This window comes from Dendrobates tinctorius, unplaced genomic scaffold (assembly GCF_039654945.1).
Source record: "Dendrobates tinctorius isolate UK_male_01 unplaced genomic scaffold, ASM3965494v1 ptg000057l, whole genome shotgun sequence".
NCBI lineage: Eukaryota > Metazoa > Chordata > Amphibia > Anura > Dendrobatidae > Dendrobates > Dendrobates tinctorius.
In genome coordinates, this window is record NW_027361725.1 from 7,683,065 (window position 1) to 7,703,969 (window position 20,905).

A 20,905-nucleotide genomic window follows, 5' to 3' on the forward strand; every position below is an offset into this window, starting at 1 on the left:
TCTGAGGAGTTTCTTGGTCATTGACCTAAAATGTAAATGTTTTGTTGACCTAGCCACTTAGTTATCACTTTTCCCTTTGACCTGGTCTCCATTATGCTGGAAAAAGCATTGCCCATCATCACATTGCTCCCAGATCACTGGTAAAAGTTAATCTTGGAGGAGGCTTGGATCCCATTTTTTATTCATAGCAGTGTTCTTAGACAAAATTGGGAGTGAGCCCCCTCCATGCATGAAAAGCCCCCACACATGGACTCAGGATGCGTTACTGTTGGCACATATGACTCATAGTAGCGCTCACCTTTTCCTTTCAGGACAATCATTCTACCAGATGTCCCTACCAGTCTGCATGGTGCTTCATTAGAGAAAACCCAGGACCCATTGCACAAGTATAACGTCTAAGTGTGGCTCTGAATATTTCTTCCCAGGACATATCAGCAGTCAGGGTACCATCGGCTACCATGTGAAGGTCTGTGTGACTTTCCAAGGCTATACCTTTCCAGACCAACAATGACCCAAAAACAAACTGGTCTTGGTGGGTGATGTTGCAGAGAGCATAATGTTCACCATGTTGTCCCCAGACTCTCACTTCGATCACGTGCTCAGTGTGAACCTACTCTCATTTGTGAACAGAATGGAGCAGCAATGGAAGACCTTCCAATTCTGATGTCCTTTGATGAAAGCCAATCAAGCAGCACAGTACTGGGCTGTGAGCACAGTTCCCACTGCAGAATGTTGGGTCATCATTCCACCTTCATGGAGTCTTTTTCTTACTTTTTTGGTCAGAAACATGCACTGTAACTTCTTAAAGTCATTTTGTAGGGCTCTGGCAGTGATCATCCTGATCCCCCTCGCACAAAGAAGCAGATACCAGTCCTGCAGCTGGGTTGATGCCCTTCCACGGCCCTGTCCAGCTCTCTTCATGTAATGGACCATGTCCTGGCATCTGCATAATGCTCTTAACACTGAGCTGAGAGACACAGCAAACTTTACAGTAACATAATGGATGGATGTGCCATCCCGGAGGAACTGGACAACTTCTGCAACTTGAATGGGCTCAGGTATGGCCTCATATTGCCAGCACTGACAAGGACACTAACAAAATGCAAAATTCGAGAAGGATCAGTCAGATGGGGTAAGGAGAGAGCATGTGTCAGTGCCGCCCCTGCAAAACCATTCTTTTTGTTGCCTCTCCACTAGAGTTGAGCGACTTTTGTTTTTTTAGGGTCGCGTTTCGTTTCGTGAAACGCGACTTTTCCAAAAGTCGGGTCGAGCAAGATCGTCCGATTATAGGGAAAAGACGGGGTCGTACCGAAACACGAAACCCAATGTAAGTCAATGGGGAATAAAAGTCAGCAGTGAGAGGAGGACAGGAAACACACCAACAGTGCCCATTTGAATGCCAAAAGCATCAATTCTTCTTACTTAAGCTTGTCAACCTTAATTAACTTCATAATACAAGTTACGCACTGAAAAATGGGGGTTATTTGGCTACAGTTGTGGGGGGGAGGGCTGGCTCCAGGTTTTCATGTGCCCTGGGCGAAAGAGCGCCCCTTTAACACATACCACAACTCATCATACTCCGATACAGCAGAGAAATAGCGGTATAGTACAATGAAAAATACTTCACTTTTTACATCTCATGATGAGGCCCATCTATTTCTCCATACAGAATCATTGGTCCCATATAATGTTTGAAACAGTATATGATGAGCTCCACATAATACTACAGTATATGTTGGTCCCCATGGATGAAGCTCCACTGTCTTATGGGCCCAAATAATGCTCCAAACATAATGGGCCCCATTTCTAATGCTCTAGTGTATAATGGGCCCTGTAAATGCTGCTCCAGTGTCTGATGTCCACCTTTGGAATGTTCCAGTGTATGGTGGGCCCCATCTATCATTCTCCAGAGTATAGTGCTCCCCAAAAATTGCTGTCCCAACATTGAAAACAATCAAATAAGTCTCCTCGCTAGGGAATCCCTGTACTTGTCTGGACTCCTCGTCGTCCCCATCTTCTATCTCACTGCACAGTATTTCAACTTTGCAAGTGCTGTGATCCTGAGCAAGCAGGGGGGGCCCACTCGTTGGCGACGGCACTGGCACAGGGCCCCTGATAGTACGGTGGTGTGTCTGATGGCGGGTGGGCCGAACCTGCACTTTCATCTGCAGCTTCCTCTTTGTCACCGTGTAAGATGGAACTGTATATGGGAAGGGTAACCTGAGTTTCATCAGGGTCAGATTCAGGCCGTGTAGCGTGCGAGGGGAATGTAGTGGTCTGGGTCAATGTACCAGCAGATTCATCGAGCAGTGGCTGGGCATCAGTGCACTTGTGTCGCCCCCAGGAGTACGGTCGCCACAGTGGCATTACCTTCTTCCTAGGGAGTGTGATGTCATGCTTGGGAGCAACGAACGATCTCTCTAGCAGGTTAACTGATTGGGCGGCGTTATTCCCACGAGTCATGACCCTCCAAACAGCGTTCATGAAGGCAAAGTGTTTGTTTTACGTGGGCAGTATGGTTGCAAAGCTGAACCTTAAAGGAATGTCCAGAAGGGCACCACCAGGAGTGGAGCCTACGGTTAAATTCGACTCCACCTGGGAAACCTCAACCATGCCAGCTACAGAACAGATGCACACATTGCAAGCTTAATTCCGTTAACGAACGAGACTCCATCATGCCCCGCGGTCCGAGTCCGGCTTACTAGAGGGACACGTGAGGCTCTGGCACATGAGATTGGCCAATAACTGGTGTGTCATGCCCTTACATGTCCGTGGCTGCATGTGCGCTACACTGAAAAGGCCAGCGTTTGTCGCTTACAGGTGCAGATAACCCGCTGAACAACGTTAGTGATGGGGATCACTGATTACAATTATTACCCGCGAACAATGATTTCCCAGTAAGTGCAGGTCAACCGCAGTTCCGGAATTAGGCCTAACCGTCATTCCTGAAAAAATGAAAAACTTACGTATGCAAACCACAGGTGCTGTAGCTTGCTTAACAGCTCGCCAGCCGTTCTCACGCCCAGTATGGATTACACGTGATTGCACAAAGGTGAGAAAGGGTACCGTATCCCCAGATAACATGTATGGATAGCGTACACATTCAAAATATATGTCTATACATCAGGAGGCAGGCTCAGACGGTGTTAGGCCCAGTATGGATTGCACGCGATTGCACAAAGGTGAGAAAGGGTACCGTATCCCCAGATAACATGTATGGATAGCGTACACATTCAAAATATATGTCTATACATCAGGAGGCAGGCTCAGACGGTGTTAGGCCCAGTATGGATTGCACGTGATTGCACAAAGGTTAGAAAGGGTACCGTATCCCCAGATAACATGTATGGATAGCGTACACATTCAAAATATATGTCTATACATCAGAAGGCAGGCTCAGACGGTGTTAGGCCCAGTATGGATTGCACGTGATTGCACAAAGGTTAGAAAGGGTACCGTATCCCCAGATAACATGTATGGATAGCGTACACATTCAAAATATATGTCTATACATCAGGAGGCAGGCTCAGACGGTGTTAGGCCCAGTATGGATTGCACGTGATTGCACAAAGGTTAGAAAGGGTACCGTATCCCCAGATAACATGTATGGATAGCGTACACATTCAAAATATATGTCTATACATCAGGAGGCAGGCTCAGACGGTGTTAGGCCCAGTATGGATTGCACGTGATTGCACAAAGGTTAGAAAGGGTGCCGTATCCCCAGATAACATGTATGGATAGCGTACACATTCAAAATATATGTCTATACATCAGGAGGCAGGCTCAGACGGTGTTAGGCCCAGTATGGATTGCACGTGATTGCACAAAGGTTAGAAAGGGTACCGTATCCCCAGATAATATGTATGGATAGCGTACACATTCAAAATATATGTCTATACATCAGGAGGCAGGCTCAGACGGTGTTAGGCCCAGTATGGATTGCACGTGATTGCACAAAGGTTAGAAAGGGTACCGTATCCCCAGATAACATGTATGGATAGCGTACACATTCAAAATATATGTCTATACATCAGGAGGCAGGCTCAGACGGTGTTAGGCCCAGTATGGATTGCACGTGATTGCACAAAGGTTAGAAAGGGTACCGTATCCCCAGATAACATGTATGGATAGCGTACACATTCAAAATATATGTCTATACATCAGGAGGCAGGCTCAAACGGTGTCAGGCACAGTATGGATTTGACGGCCCAGACTACACAGCGGAGGAGCAGGGAGAGGTAAAGATTGCAAATGCTGGGGCCCTGCCCAAGCAAGGGGGGCCCACTCGTGGGCGTCGGTACTGGCACTGGGCCCCTCATAGTACGGCGGTGTGTCTGACGGCGGGTGTGCACCACCACCGTCAGAGACACTTGATTGCACTATGAGGGACCCTGTGCCAGTGCCCGCGCCCAAGAGTCGGCCTACCCACCTGTCCAGGGCAACGGCACTTGCACGGTGTCGTGCGCTAGGTGGTGACACCGGCCATGGGGGGGGGAGGCAGCACAGTTAGGGAGTTTTAGAAAGTGGCATATGTTGATGTTGGACATTCAGCTGATGCAAAAGGTGAAATAGGTCAAGTCCCAGGAAGAGGTGGACCAAAGCAAGCCATTTTTCTGTCACCCTATGTGTCATAAGGGGAAGGTGGGACAAAATCCTTGGAAACCCATGCGTGGTTCATTTTAATGAAGGTTAGATCATCCACATTTTGGGTTGACAGACAGGTCCTTTTTTCTGTCAGGATTGATCCAGCTGCACTGAAGACTCTTTCCGATAGCACACTTGCAGCTGGGCAAGCGAGCTCCTGTAGGGCATATTGTGCCAATTCAGGCCAGGTGTCCAGTTTAGCGGCCCAATAGTCAAAGGGGAATGACCTGTGTGGGAGAACATCGATATGGGAGGAAAGTAGTTTGTAACCATAGTTGACAACTGCTGTCTCCTGTCACTTTCCATCGATGCAGTATTACCAGTTGTGTGAGCGGTACTTGAAAAATCAGTCCACAACATTGTCATGAAACCCCTGTCTTCAACGCCACTTCTGCTGTGTGCACCACGAACACCTCTGCCAAGCTGACCCCGGCCCGTACGGCTCGTGTGAGAACCATCACCGCTGCTGTGTGCTGGGAATGCCTCAAGCAACCGATTTACCAGAGTTGCTTGTTTATTAGCCAATATTAGGTCAAGGTTCTCCTGTGGCATGATGTTTTGTAATTTGCCTTTATAGCGTGGATCCAGGATGCTGGCCAACCAGTAGTCGTCATCGTTCATCATTTTGGCAATGCGGGGGTCCCTTTTTAGGATCTGCAAGGCATAATCTAACATGTGGGCCAATGTTCCCGGTGTCAATGATGCTCTGCGAGTGCTGGTTGGAGGAGCACTTTCTGGCAAATCCACATCCCTCCAGTCACGCACAAACCGTGTACCAGACCTTGCCACGCCAACATTTTCACTTGCCCCATGAGATGCATCCTCCTCCCCTAAGTAATCATCCCCATCATCCTCCTCCTCCTCTTCTTCCTCCACCTCGTCCAGGAGAGGTCCCTGAGCAGACAATGGCTGAATGTCATCAAGGATTCCCTCCTCCTCTTCCTCCTCATCAACATTGGCTGCAGAAGCCTGCTCCTTAAGGTGCGTCAAAGTTTGCATGAGCAGACGCATAAGTGGGATGCTCATGCTTAGGATGGCGTCGTCTGCGCTTACCAGCCGTGTGCATTCCTCAAAACACTGAAGGACTTTACAGAGGTCTTTCAGCTTCTACCACTGCACACCTGTCAACTCCATGTCTGCTCTCAAAGTGCCTGGCCGTGTATCCTCCCACAAATGCATTATGGCCTGCCTCTGCTCGCACAGCCGCTCCACCATGTGCAGGGTGGAGTTCCACCTTGTTGCAATGTCGATAATGAGGCGGTGGTTGGGAAGGTGGAGCAATCGCAGCAGCTTCTGCATACGAACGGAGTGTACAGGCGACCGGCGGATGTGCGCGCACAGTCTTCGCACCTTCTGGAGCAGGGCTGTTAACTCCGGATAATTTTTGAGGAAGCACTGCACCACCAGGTTCAAGGTGTGAGCCAAGCAAGGTATGTGACTGAGTTTTGAAAGGGCTATGGCTGCCACAAAATTACGGCCGTTATCACTAACTACTTTGCCTTCCTTAAGATGTACACTGCCCAGCCATGACTCAGTTTGTCGCTTCAAGTACTCGGCCAGCACCTCGGCGGTGTGTCTGTCGCCCAAACACATCATCTGCAACACAGCCTGCTGACGCTTTCCACTAGCTGCTCGATAGGGGGACACCTCGTGTGCAACAGTGGCAGCTGCAGATGGAGTGCTCGTACGACTGCGCTCTGTGGACAAGCTTTCGCTTCTGGAGGAGGAGGAGGAGGGTCGAACGCCTACAGCCAACTGTTTCCTATACCGTGGGCTAGGCAGCACTGTCCCACCACCGCTGTCCCCTGTGGACCCTGCATCCACATTAACCCAGTGCGCAGTGATGGACACGTAACGGCCCTGGCCATGCCGACTGGACCATGCATCAGTTGTGAGGTGCACCTTTCCGCTCACTGACTGCTTGAGTGCATGGACAATGCGGTCTTTCACATGATGGTGGAGGGCTGGGATGGCTTTGCAAGAGAAGAAGTGGCGACTGGGTAGGTCATAGCGTGGTACTGCATAGGCCATGAGTTCGCGGAAAGCTGCGCTTTCCACCAACCGAAAGGGCATCATCTCAAACGAGATTAGTTTGGCAATGTGGGCGTTCAAACCCAGTGTACGCGGATGAGAGACTGAGTACTTTCTTGACCTACTCATAGTGTCTGGGAGGGTGAGCTGGACTTGAGAGCTGCATATGGTGGAAGTAGCGGTGGACAGGGCGGACTGAGAGAGGGTTGATGATGGTGATGGAGTTGGTGTTCTTTCTGATGGCCTAGAATCAGTCTTTCGTTGATATAACAGTGGGATTCCCTGACTGCTGTGGCCTTGCAACGACACCTCAACATTTGCTGCTGTGCTAACCGGTGGGCTTACAGTGGGGGAAACAATGTAGCGTTGCTGACTACCTTCGTTGTGATCAGTTGCACATGTGGCACTTGAGGTTTGGTGTTGTGTCCACGCTTGCAAGTGCATGGTGTTTAAATGTCTAAGCATGCAACTGGTATTCAAATTTTTCAGATTTTTCCCTCGGCTAAAGGTCTTTGCGCACTTCTTACAGATAACCTTGGCCTGATCATGAGGATTTTGTTCAAAAAAGTGCCACACTGCACTCTTCCTACTTTGGCAGACATTTTGCGGCCTAGCACGCTGTGATCTTTTGACCCTCTGGACAAGCTGTCCAGCAACTCTTTTGATTTTTGGAACCTGTCTTTGGAGTGCTCCGGGCCTGCCAGATAACAGCTGTTGCGATGTCGATGTCTGCTGTGGATGCTCCTCATCTGAGCTATTGGAAGCAGCACCCTCTTCCCCCAATGGATGCCAATCTGGGTCAACAACTGGGTCATCCATCACCTCCTCTTCAATGTCATGTGCACCTTCCTCTGTGTCACCGTGTATGGTGGTATAGTGTGCGGGAAGGGGCACCTGAGTCTCATCAGGGTCAGAATCTGGCTCTGTACACTGCGAGGACAATGTAGTGCTCTGAGTGAATGTACCAGCAGAATCATCCATCAGCGGCTGTGCATCAGTGCACTCCATGTCAGATTCATCTTGGCCTGGGTAATTCACCATTTGACTTGATAATCCAGGCATGGTATGTGAAAACAGATCCATGGAGTAATCAGTAGTATGGCCTGCGTCATCCTTCAATCTTGGTTGGGGTGAAGGACACAAGGAAAGGTGTGGTTCATGAACATGAGCCTCCAATGACGACTCAGTGCTTTTACTTTTTACAACTGAAGAAGAGGAGGCGATAGAGCTGGAGGCTGAGTCAGCAATGTAAGACAAAACTTTTTCCTGATGCTCTGGCTTTAAAAGCGGTTTGCCAACTCCTACAAAACTAAGCCTTCGAAGCCTTATGGAGCCAGATGATGACGCAGGCTCAACACCTCCTGCATTCGGTCCTATTTTGCTCTTGCCACTACCATCAGATCCACCACCAACACCATCATTACCAGCTGCCAACCCCCGCCCAATTCCACGGCCTCTTCCACCAGCCTTCCTCATTTTTGGTAGAAATGTAGACAAAATCCAACAAACTATATAGTAATGTAAAACAAGGTACAAGGTGTCTATAGGACAGGGGAGATTTTGAATTTCTGCTCACACTAGTGGACACTGGACACTTTTGGATTGTGTGAGGCCCACTGAATATCTGAGCGCTATGTCACAGGCTCGATGGCACAGCTGTGACCAAAGTGACTAGAGGATAAGTGAGATTTTGAATTTCTGCAGACACTTGTGGACACTGGACACTTTTGGATTGTGTGAGGCCCACTGAATATCTGAGCGCTATGTCACAGGCTCGATGGCACAGCTGTGACCAAAGTGACTAGAGGATAAGTGAGATTTTGAATTTCTGCTCACACTAGTGGACACTGGACACTTTTGGATTGTGTGAGGCCCACTGAATATCTGAGCGCTATGTCACAGGCTCGATGGCACAGCTGTGACCAAAGTGACTAGAGGATAAGTGAGATTTTGAATTTCTGCTCACACTAGTGGACACTGGACACTTTTGGATTGTGTGAGGCCCACTGAATATCTGAGCGCTATGTCACAGGCTCGATGGCACAGCTGTGACCAAAGTGACTAGAGGATAAGTGAGATTTTGAATTTCTGCAGACACTTGTGGACACTGGACACTTTTGGATTGTGTGAGGCCCACTGAATATCTGAGCGCTATGTCACAGACTCGATGGCACAGCTGTGACCAAAGTGACTAGAGGATAAGTGAGATTTTGCATTTCTGCTCACACTAGTGGACACTGGACACTTTTGGATTGTGTGAGGCCCACTGAATATCTGAGCGCTATGTCACAGGCTCGATGGCACAGCTGTGACCAAAGTGACTAGAGGATAAGTGAGATTTTGAATTTCTGCAGACACTTGTGGACACTGGACACTTTTGGATTGTGTGAGGCCCACTGAATATCTGAGCGCTATGTCACAGGCTCGATGGCACAGTTGTGACCAAAGTGACTAGAGGATAAGTGAGATTTTGAATTTCTGCTCACACTAGTGGACACTGGACACTTTTGGATTGTGTGAGGCCCACTGAATATCTGAGCGCTATGTCACAGGCTCGATGGCACAGCTGTGACCAAAGTGACTAGAGGATAAGTGAGATTTTGAATTTCTGCAGACACTTGTGGACACTGGACACTTTTGGATTGTGTGAGGCCCACTGAATAACTGAGCGCTTTGTCACAGGCTCGATGGCACAGCTGTGACCAAAGTGACTAGAGGATAAGTGAGATTTTGAATTTCTGCAGACACTTGTGGACACTGGACACTTTTGGATTGTGTGAGGCCCACTGAATATCTGAGTGCTATGTCACAGGCTCGATGGCACAGCTTTGACCAAAGTTACTAGAGGATAAGTGAGATTTTGAATTTCTGCAGACACTTGTGGACACTGGACACTTTTGGATTGTGTGAGGCCCACTGAATATCTGAGCGCTATGTCACAGGCTCGATGGCACAGCTGTGACCAAAGTGACTAGAGGATAAGTGAGATTTTGAATTTCTGCTGACACTAGTGGACACTGGACACTTTTGGATTGTGTGAGGCCCACTGAATATCTGAGCGCTATGTCACAGGCTCGATGGCACAGCTGTGACCAAAGTGACTAGAGGATAAGTGAGATTTTGAATTTCTGCAGACACTTGTGGACACTGGACACTTTTGGATTGTGTGAGGCCCACTGAATATCTGAGCGCTATGTCACAGGCTCGATGGCACAGCTGTGACCAAAGTGACTAGAGGATAAGTGAGATTTTGAATTTCTGCTCACACTAGTGGACACTGGACACTTTTGGATTGTGTGAGGCCCACTGAATATCTGAGCGCTATGTCACAGGCTCGATGGCACAGCTGTGACCAAAGTGACTAGAGGATAAGTGAGATTTTGAATTTCTGCTCACACTAGTGGACACTGGACACTTTTGGATTGTGTGAGGCCCACTGAATATCTGAGCGCTATGTCACAGGCTCGATGGCACAGTTGTGACCAATGTGACTAGAGGATAAGTGAGATTTTGAATTTCTGCAGACACTTGTGGACACTGGACACTTTTGGATTGTGGGAGACCCACTGAATATCTAAGCGCTATGTCACAGGCTCGATGGCACAGTTGTGACCAAAGTGACTAGAGGATAAGTGAGATTTTGAATTTCTGCAGACACTTGTGGACACTGGACACTTTTGGATTGTGTGAGGCCCACTGAATATCTGAGCGCTATGTCACAGGCTCGATGGCACAGCTGTGACCAAAGTGACTAGAGGATAAGTGAGATTTTGAATTTCTGCAGACACTTGTGGACACTGGACACTTTTGGATTGTGTGAGGCCCACTGAATATCTGAGCGCTATGTCACAGGCTCGATGGCACAGCTGTGACCAAAGTGACTAGAGGATAAGTGAGATTTTGAATTTCTGCTCACACTAGTGGACACTGGACACTTTTGGATTGTGTGAGGCCCACTGAATATCTGAGCGCTATGTCACAGGCTCGATGGCACAGCTGTGCCCAAAGTGACTAGAGGATAAGTGAGATTTTGAATTTCTGCAGACACTTGTGGACACTGGACACTTTTGGATTGTGTGAGGCCCACTGAATATCTGAGCGCTATGTCACAGGCTCGATGGCACAGCTGTGACCAAAGTGACTAGAGGATAAGTGAGATTTTGAATTTCTGCTCACACTAGTGGACACTGGACACTTTTGGATTGTGTGAGGCCCACTGAATATCTGAGCGCTATGTCACAGGCTCGATGGCACAGCTGTGACCAAAGTGACTAGAGGATAAGTGAGATTTTGAATTTCTGCAGACACTTGTGGACACTGGACACTTTTGGATTGTGTGAGGCCCACTGAATATCTGAGCGCTATGTCACAGGCTCGATGGCACAGCTGTGACCAAAGTGACTAGAGGATAAGGGAGATTTTGAATTTCTGCAGACACTTGTGGACACTGGACACTTTTGGATTGTGTGAGGCCCACTGAATATCACAGCGCTATGTCACAGGCAGAAATTGGCTAGTGTATCACAAACTACAAGGTGTATGTAGAATTGGGCAGAGTAGGAATCTCCCTAGAGTGCAGGTCTGTAAGAACGGAACATGTCCTCGACTTATTCTCACAGAGTGACACAGATAGCTTCACTGTGGCTGTGATAACAGCCGTTACACGGTACTGTGAGGAGCGTACACCGCTGTATGGTGTGAAAAAATGCACGCTCAGTACCTCAGCAGGACAAAAAAAAAAAATTGGGATTGCTTTTAAAAAAGCAGTTTGCAGAGCAGTGGGTAAACAGCAATACAGCTGTCAGGAAGCCTTAGAAGGCAGCCCAACAACCAACACCACTGATACACCACAATATAGCCTCCCCTTGCACTGCACACACAGTGACTGGTGTGTTGTACAGGCACAATCGCTAGCAGCAGAAGCAGATTTTTTTTCTTCTTCCCTGCCTAACACTCTCCCTACAGAATCAGCAGCAACCTCTCCCTATGCTAAGATCAGCAGAAGTAAGATGGCGGTCGGCGTGCACGCCCTTTTATACCCCCTGTGACGCCCACCAAAGCAAGCCAATCACTTGCATGCCCTTCTGAAAGATGGTGGTGACCCGTGCCTATGTCATCACGTTGCCCACAGTGTCCGTGGATCCTGATTGGCTGAAAAAGAGCGCAAAACAAACTTTTGAAACGCGACTTTGGCGCGTAAGTCGCCGACCTCGTGGCCGACCTCATCCTAGGGTCGGGTTTCGTTTCATGAAACCCGACTTTGCCAAAAGTCGGCGACTTTTGAAATTTTTCGACCCGTTTTGCTCAACTCTACTCTCCACCACTCATTTTGTAACTTTAATTTGCACCAAAGCAGGTAATTCACACTCGTGTTCTTACTTGACAATCTGATACAGGAAAGATGTATATCTTTGTACCATGTTAGCCAGCAGATAGAAAAATATTCAGAATTGAGAGTCCTCAGTGGTTGAGACCTTTTAATGGCTAAGGCCGGAGTCACACTAGCGATAAAATCGGACGAATGCAATGCGATAAAAAAATCGCATTGCATTCGTCCCAATGTTATTCTATGTTGCTGCTCCCATCATGCGTTTTTTTATCGCATCCGTTCATCGGACCGAGACAATCGCAGCATGCTGCGATTGTCACCGATTTTCGGATCGGATTCGACAATGCAAGTCTATGGATGCGATTAAAAAACGCACCACACGTGTGACTTGCGATTAAATCGCAAGACTTCTCCTGGTCAACAGGAAAGAGCATCAGGCATTGGCATTGGATGTCAATTTGATGCTTAGATGCAAATAAAATCGGTTAATCACCGGAAAATGGGATGACAGACGGATCCCTTGACAAGAATTCTTTGTGCGATTTCGTACCATTAAAATGGGACCGATTTTTTTATTCGTTGTGTGTGACTCCAGCCTAACTGAAAAGATGGTAACACATTGCAAGCTTTCGAGACTACTCAGGTCTCTTCATCAGGCATAGACTAATACAAAATCTGAAGAGTCACATATTTATGCACAATACAGCACAGAAAAAATGCAATAGATTAGACAAGTGACGTGAAGCAGAATTATGATTATGGGAGAGGGAGAAACATAAATATTGGACTAGTTCATAGATAAGGAGCCGAATGTTTTATTGTCCTCTGATAGGGGTCTCCTAATGTGTTGTGATGCCCCCACCAGGTCTTAGGAGCAAATTCCTTAATTGATGTAAAAAGACATAAATCCATGTGACACATTCATTCCAGCATTGAAAGTGTCAAAAGTCATCATAAATTTATACTCACAGACTCTTCTCTCTCTCTGAGATGTGAAGTTACCTTTCAATACCAGTAATTTCATATCCCTGGTGTTGTGGTCCATCATACAAAAATGTTTTGGGGTCTGTATGTGGGGGAGACAGGGCAAAACCTTAGAACAAGGATGAATGCTCATCGTCACACAATAAGAGAAAAAAGAATGGATCTACCTGTGGCAAAACATTTTTGTATGATGGACCACAACACCAGGGATATGAAATTACTGGTATTGAAAGGTAACTTCACATCTCAGAGAGAGAGAAGAGTCTGTGAGTATAAATTTATGACGACCTTTGACACTCTCAGTGCTGGAATGAATGTGTCGCATGGATTTATGTCTTTTTACATCAATTAAGGAATTTGCTCCTAAGACCTTGTGGGGGCATCACAACACATTAGGAGACCCCTATCAGAGGACAATAAAACATCCGGACTCCTTATCTATGAACTGGTCCAATATTTATGTTTCTCCCTTTCCCACAATGATAATTCTGCTTCACGACACTTGTCTTATCTATTGCATTTTTTCTGTGCTGTATTGTGCATAAATATGCGACTCTTCAGATTTTGTATTAGTCTATGCCTGATGAAGAGACCTGAATAGTCTCGAAAGCTTGCAATGTGCTACCATCTTTTCAGTTAGCCATTAAAAGGTATCAACCACTGAGGACTCTCAATTCTGAATATTTTTCTACTTGACAATCTGACATCCCTGAAATTTCATTAATATGAGGTCATACTGTGACATGGAAATGTTCACTTCATTTTTTTAGCAGTGCAAATATATATATATATAATTATATTTATTTATCTCTACAGTTGTGCTGAAAAGTTTACATACTCTGGCAGAATTTTTGCTTTCTTGGCCTTTTTTCAGAGAATATGAATAACATCAAAACTTTTTCTCCACTCATGGTTAGTGGTTGGGTGAACCCATTTATTGTCAAACTACTGTGTTTTCTCTTTTTAATCATAATGACAACCCAAAACATCCAAATGACCGATATCAAAAGTTCACATAGCCCATTTCTTAATACCGTGTATTGCCCCCTCTAACATCAATGACAACTTGAAGTCTTTTGTGGTAGTTGTGGATGAGGTTCTTTATTTTCTCAGATGCTAAAGCTGCCCACTCTTCTTGGCAAAAAGCCTCCAGTTCCTGTAAATTCCTGGGCTGTCTAGCATGAACTGCGCACTTGCGATCTCCCCAGAGTGGCTCAATGATATTGAGGTCAGGAGACAGACATGGCCACTCCAGAACCTTCACTTTGTTCTGCTGTAGCCAATGACAGGTCCACTTAGCCTTGTGTTTTGGATCGTTGTCATGTTGGAATGTCCAAGTACATCCCATTCGCAGCTTCCAGGCTATTGATTGCAAATTTGCCTCCAGTATTTGGTAATGTGCTGCATTCATCTTTCCTTCAACTTTGACCAAGTTTCCTGTGTCTTCTTTGTAGATCACACAAAACATCAGCAATCCACCTCTGTACTTTACAGTAGAAATGGTGTTCCTTTCATCATATGCCCTGTTGACCTCTCTCCAAATGTAACGTTTATGGTTGTGGCCAAAAAGGTCAATTTTGGTCTCATCACTTCAAATTACTTTGTTCCACAAGTTTTGAGACTTTTCTCTGTGCTGTTTTGCGCATTGTAGGCAAGATACTTTGTGGCATTTGCGCAGTAATGGCTTTCTTCTGTCGACTCGACCATGAAGCCCATTTTTCTTCAAGTACCTCCTTATTGTGTATCTTGAAACAGCCACACCACTAGTTTCCAAAGAGTCCAGTATTTCAGCTGATGTTATTTGTGGGTTTTTCTTCGCATCCTGTACAATTTTCCTGGCAGTTGCGATCAAAATTTTTGTTGGTCTACCTGACCATGGTTTTGTTTTTGCAGATCCCCTGATTTTCCATTTGTTAATCACAGTTTAAACTCTGCTGACTGGCATTATCAATTCCTTGGATATCTTTTTGTATCACTTTCCTGTTTTATACAGTTCAACTACCTTTTCCCGTAGATCCCTTGACAGTTCTTTTGCTTTCCTCACGACTCACAATCCAGAAACATCAGTGGCTGGATGAAAGATGCAAGAGTCTGTCTACAGTAGATCGCAGAAACTCACTCGGCTTTTATGCACACACACTGATTACAAGCAAACAGGTCACAGGTGAGGAGTTACGTTTAGTAGCCATTGAAGCCCATTTGTGCCAACTTCTGTGCATGTTATCAGGCCAAAATCACCAGGGTATGTGAACTTCTGATCAGGGTCATTTGGATGTTTTGGGTTGTCATTATGATTTAAAAAGAGAAAACACAGTAGTTTGACAATAAATGACTTTACCTAACCACTGACCATGAGTGGAGAAAAAGTTTTGGTGTCATCATTCATATTCTCTGAAAAAAGGCCAAGAAAGCAAAAATTCTGCCGGGGTAAGTATACGTTTGAGCACAACCGTATATATCAATATATATTTAAATATACCTGCAATAATGAAACCCAGTCATATGTACGTATATATATGTGTATTTTTTTCACAGTTTGAATACATACTGTACTAATTATAATCTATTGGACTGTTCACATCTCCGTGATTTTTTGCAGACCTAGTTGTGGATCAAAATTACCAATACAAGTTTATGGGTCTGTGAAAATCATAGACAGAACACATTGTCATCTGTGTGCAATCTGAGTGCTGCCATTTTTAACATTGTAGCGGGTAGAAGAAGCTTTCCAAAACAGTGTTGAAGACGAAAAAAAATCAATGATGAAACACTGATGATAAAACTGACACACGGACCAAACACTGATGAAAATCGGACTTTTCTTTTGCGCACGAGAAAATTCAATGACGTCTGAATGAGGCTTAAAACTCCTGGACTCAATGTACCAGCTGCACATGATGACGGTAGTATATAGCATGGTGTGCACTGTGTATCGATGCAACACCCACTTATAGAGCTCATATCTGTATTAGATTGTAAGTGCCTATATTTGTGCACCCATGAAATCTAAATGTCCAATATCTATGCCTGACCTGCAAGTTGTCAGCATGGGCAGAAAAATTGTTGTTGATTTTGTTTGTGTGTACCCCCTCCTAAATCCTTACCTGTCTCTTTGGGGCCCAGGGATGTGGTCATACTTCATGTGTGTATAGTAGATGTAGCCACAATAAAGAAGGAAACAGATGGAGACCAGGATCAGAAGCAAAATAACAGCTCCCATAATAAAACTCCACACCGACATGTTTTGTTCTTGTATCGAGCCGGGTATCAGAACAGTACAGAGGCTGATTTACTGTAACACAACCCAAGCTAGGAGCAGCAGGCTATACAATCAGTCCCAGTGTCCCTCCCCCAGAAACACAAGGAGGTGTTTATTACATTCTTGGGCTGAGGCCCTTTACATAAAGGAAAGCATATATTTCCTAGACAGAATGAGGCACATGATTGTGTGAACGCTTCCTAAAGAGCAACAATGACACAATTCTGCTGAACTCTTTATTTCTACATTGTTATACAGCGTTATAGACACATATACAAAGTGTTACACCCCACATAATGTAAGAAAGAAAAGGTATGAATGGGCGATAACCCAATACTACAAAAAAAATCCATAAATTATAGTTTAGTTAATTTAGAGGAGAATATCAGTACACCGGTAGCCATTGCTTTCTGCCAGCTAATTTGCACAATGTCAACTTTAAAAGAAAAAAAAATAAGTTTAGGGTCCAGATATCAATGAATGATAAACAAAGACTTCATTGTGTGAATGGACGTCAAACATTAATACATGGTTCAAAGATTAAATGTCTTCGAATTCTCTGAAAGAAAGAAACAAAAATGAGTCTAGAAAATAATATAAAGGTGTGAGTAATATAAGACTAAATCAAACACTGTAATGAAGAAATGGGCTGTAACATTAGGGAGTGCTACAGGAATTCATATACAGAGTTGCTTTGGTGGCTGTGTGGGTTTTTCTCTTATAGGAGCCACTGTGCTAATGATGTCACTCCCCACTGTACATTATGCAATGTAGAATCGCTAGAAATAATGCTGCTCACACATGCTGCAATAATGAATCCCATTCATAAAGGATCACATATCCGGCAGCAGATGTACAAATGCAAAGAAAATGGACACGTTCCAGGCTGCATGATCCTCACACTGCTGCCTGTGTCCAGGGCAGCCATCAGGGCATTACTGTCCTGACTGGCGTATGGGGTCCGGTGGGCAGAGGGGGCCTGCATTGGGCCCCGTCTCATCTGCTCACCGGGCCCTACCGGCAGATAAAACCGGGCCCTGGCTAGCGGCGCTGCGGCAGTTCAACTCTATTGAAATGCGGGCTCGGGTCCGTACGTCAATAGTAAACAGCCGCCAGCCAATCGGAGGCTGGCAGCTGACGTCAGCCGCAGCGCACACGTCGTCGGCGTCAGACGTCATTGTCAGTCGCCTTCGAGTGCGCGATTTAGCTGCGCGGAAGGAGCTTCTCCACAGGAGCGCGGCCAGGTAAGAAGAACGTGTTATTTTTGTTTTGTTTTTTATTGAAAGCGGCAATCCGGGGGCCCGGGTCAGAATGGACATGGGGCCAGAATGTGAGACACCGGGGCAGAATGTGAGACACGGAGGGCAGGGGGCAGAATGTGAGACACGGGGGCAGAATGTGAGACACAGGGGCAGAATGGACATGGGGGCAGAATGTGAGACACGGGAGCAGAATGTGAGACATGGGGGCAGAATGTGAGACACGGGGGACCGGGGGCAGAATGTCAGACATAGGGGCAGAATGTGACAGTGAGACACAGGAGGCGGATTAGTTGGGCAGAGTGTAGGATAGACTGGAGTGGTGCCAGAGTGCTGAAGGGGAGGCCAGAGAGTAGGAGGTTGGAGTAGTCGAGGCGGGAGATAATAAGGGTGTGCACTAGTGTTTTTGTGGTTTCATGGTTGAGGAATGCACGGATCTGGGAAATATTTTTGAGTTTGAGGGGCAGAAGGAGGCAATGGCTTGGATATGTGGTTTGAAAGAGAGGGCAGAGTCGAGGATCATCCCAAGGCACCGAGCGTGTGGGACTGGGGAAAGCAAGCAGCCATTGACATTAGATAGGTCTGGTGGAGGGGTAGAGTGAGATGGGGGAAAGATGATGAATTCTGTTTTGTCCATGTTCAGTTTGAGAAAGCGAGCAGAAAAGAAAGCTGAATTAGCAAACAGACATTGTTTTGGAATTTTGGTCAGTAAGGAGGTGAGGTCAGGTCCAGATAGGTAGATCTGCGTGTCATCGTGCGTATAGGTGACACTGCAAGCTGTGGAATTCTATGAGCTGTCCCAGGCCGAAAGTGTAGATGGAGAACAGTAGGGGTCCTAGAACTTAGCCTCGAGGGACACCGACAGACAGGGGGCGAGGTGAGGAGGTGGTGTGTGAGAGGGAGATACTAAATGTTTGGTCTGTTAGGTATGATGAGATCCTGAATAGGGCCAAGTCTGTGATGCCAAGAGATGAGAGACTCTGTAGCAGGAGGGAATTGTGCACAGTGTCAAAGGCAGAAGACAGGTCCAGGAGAAGGAGGACAGAGTAGTGTCGCTTGCTCTTGGCGGTTAGTAGGTAGTTAGTGACTTTAGTTAGGGCAGTTTCAGTTGAGTGGTGCTGTTGGAAGCCAGATTGTATCCGATCAAGGAGGGAACAGGAGGAGAGGTGGGAGTACAGTTCAAGATATACATGCTGTTCCAGTAGATTTGAGGCGTAAGGGAGAAGAGATATCAGGCAATAGTTAGACACAGAGGATGGGTCGAGGGAGGGCTTTTTGAGGATGGGTGTGATTGAGGCATGTTTGAAGGATGAGGGAAAGACACCATTTGTAAGTGAAAGGTTGAAGAGGTGGGTTAGAGTTGGGATGAAAACTGTGGCAAAGTTAGGGATGAGGTGGGACAGGAGTGGGTCAAGCGCGCAAGTGGTGAGGTGTGATCTTGACAAGAGGGTGGAGAGCTGATCTGTCATGGTAGAGAAGCTGGTTTTGGAAGAACAGGGCTGTGTAGCTAAGAGGGGCATTGGGGGCTGCGGGCCAAAGCTTTCTCTGATCGTATCAATCTTCTGCTTTAAAAAGGAGGCAAAGTCTTCAGCAGAAATGTGAGGAGAGGTAGGAGGTGCTGTGGGATGGAGTAGAGAATTGAAAGTATTGAAAAGCTGTTTAGGGCTGTGAGACAGGGAGGATTTGAGAGATGCAAAGTAAGTTTGTTTTGCAGCAGAGAGTGTGTACTTGAAGCTGGCAAGGGACTGCTTGTATGCGTTGAAGTGCTCAGTAGAACGGGTTCTCTTCCATCTCTGCTGAGCGGCCCTGGAAACCCATCTCAGTTCTTTGGTCAGGCTGGTCAGCCAGGGCTGCCTGTTGATTGTATGAGTTTTGCTCTGCTTGAGGGGGGCGGCCGAATCAAGTGTTGCTGTTATTGTGCTGTTATAAAAAGTGGTATCAGCATCTGTGTTATGAAGGGAAGCTATGTCTGTGAGAGGGAGAAGGGACTCAGAGAGTGATTGTAAATTGAGCTGTTTGAGATTTCTGTGAGGGTGAGTGAGTTTGCGGAGTGGGACTTGCTCAGTAGGAGAGGAGAGGGAAGAGAATGTCAGTAGGTTGTGGTCAGACAGGGAGAGGGGTGGGTTAGTGAGATTAGTGAGGGAACAGTATTGTAGTATTCAGTAACCATGTGGTGGTAATATGTGGTCTGGGCATGGTGCGGTGGTATTTGTCCCTTGTATGTGCTATTATTCTGTCACTGGTGGTAATATGTGGTCTGGTCATGGTGTGGCTGTATTTGTTCCTTGTATGTGGTATTATTGGTCACCATGTGGTGGTAATATGGTGTCTGGTCATAGTGGGGTGGTATTGGTCCCTTGTATGTGTATTATTCTGTCACCGTGGTGGTAATATGTGGTCAGGTCATGGTGTGGCTGTATTTGTTCCTTGGTATTATATGTGGTATTATAGGTCACTATGTGGTGGTAATATGTGGTCTGGACATGGTGCGGTGGTATTTGTCCCTTTGAATGTGATATTATTTGTCATTTTAAACATTGAAAAATAAATAAAAAATATACCTAAATTGTATTGGATATTTTAACAAATGTTTAATAGGTTAGAGTAGAGTAGGGCCTGGCCAAAAGTGTCTACCTTGTCGTGGTGGCAGATTTAAAAAATATTTTGGCCAAAACAAAAGCTGCTGGCTATGTGTGTGATCTAGAAACGGGAACTGTTAATGTGTGATTGGTGAGAAGTGGAGTTTTTCCAAGAGAAAGCGGTAAGACTGTGGACAGTTCGAGGGGTAGAGGGCGGGGCTGGGGTGGAGCCTGGGCGGAGTCTCAAGGGGACCCCTAATATTTTGCCAGTACTGGGCCCCGAAATTCCTAGTGGCAGCCCTGCCTGATTTTGCCAGTACTGGGCCCCGAAATTCCTAGTGGCAGCCCTGCCTGTGTCCCATGCCTTCCTCTTCTGGTGGGGAACATTACATGACCACTGTGGTTGCCAATGACTCAAAAGAAGAAAATATCTCATCATTGCTGCAGTTAAATAGAATGTCAAAGCTGCAACCAATCAGTAGCCATTGATTCACGGCAGCTGACATTTGAGGTTTCCCACCCATCTCCTTGCTTCTTCCAGGAAACAGTGCTGAAGAACATCTGGGGTCTGGTAGATCAGTATGTATTTTTTTTAATTTTTAAGACCACGATGGGACCATTTGTTAAACAAAAATATGGTAAGTAGTGGGCAACCTCTTACTTACTTTGAGTGTGCGATGTCTTACTCTGCAGATTAACCCATCCTTCAGATGCAAAGTTCCAGTACCCAGGATTTTGTATGTTTGTCCTTCTACTAGTTTAATGTGATAATTGTAAACAAGTTTAGCGATTATCACTTTAGCCATCATCTAGAAGA

The 20,905-nt window shown here is 46.2% G+C and overlaps 2 protein-coding genes across 4 annotated transcripts in view; both read right to left on the reverse strand.

Annotated features, from left to right (window-relative positions):
• Positions 1 to 16,299, reverse strand: part of LOC141091953 (cholesterol 24-hydroxylase-like) — a 58,711-nt gene extending 42,412 nt beyond the window's left edge. Inside the window, 1 exon segment of the mRNA XM_073577763.1 lies at positions 16,096 to 16,299. Within this exon segment, the coding sequence (XP_073433864.1) occupies positions 16,096 to 16,232 (137 nt within the window). The 5' untranslated portion in view covers positions 16,233 to 16,299.
• A 173-nt stretch (positions 16,300 to 16,472) lies between these two features.
• LOC141091926 (cholesterol 24-hydroxylase-like) overlaps positions 16,473 to 20,905 on the reverse strand; it is a 55,801-nt gene continuing 51,368 nt past the window's right edge. For all 3 annotated transcript variants that reach the window (XM_073577712.1, XM_073577711.1, XM_073577713.1), the window contains 2 exons: positions 20,754 to 20,897; positions 16,473 to 16,809 (listed from right to left, as the gene is read on the reverse strand). In XM_073577712.1, coding sequence (XP_073433813.1) covers positions 16,765 to 16,809; positions 20,754 to 20,897 — 189 coding nt within the window. In that variant the 3' untranslated portion in view covers positions 16,473 to 16,764. The remainder of the gene's footprint in view (positions 16,810 to 20,753; positions 20,898 to 20,905) is intronic.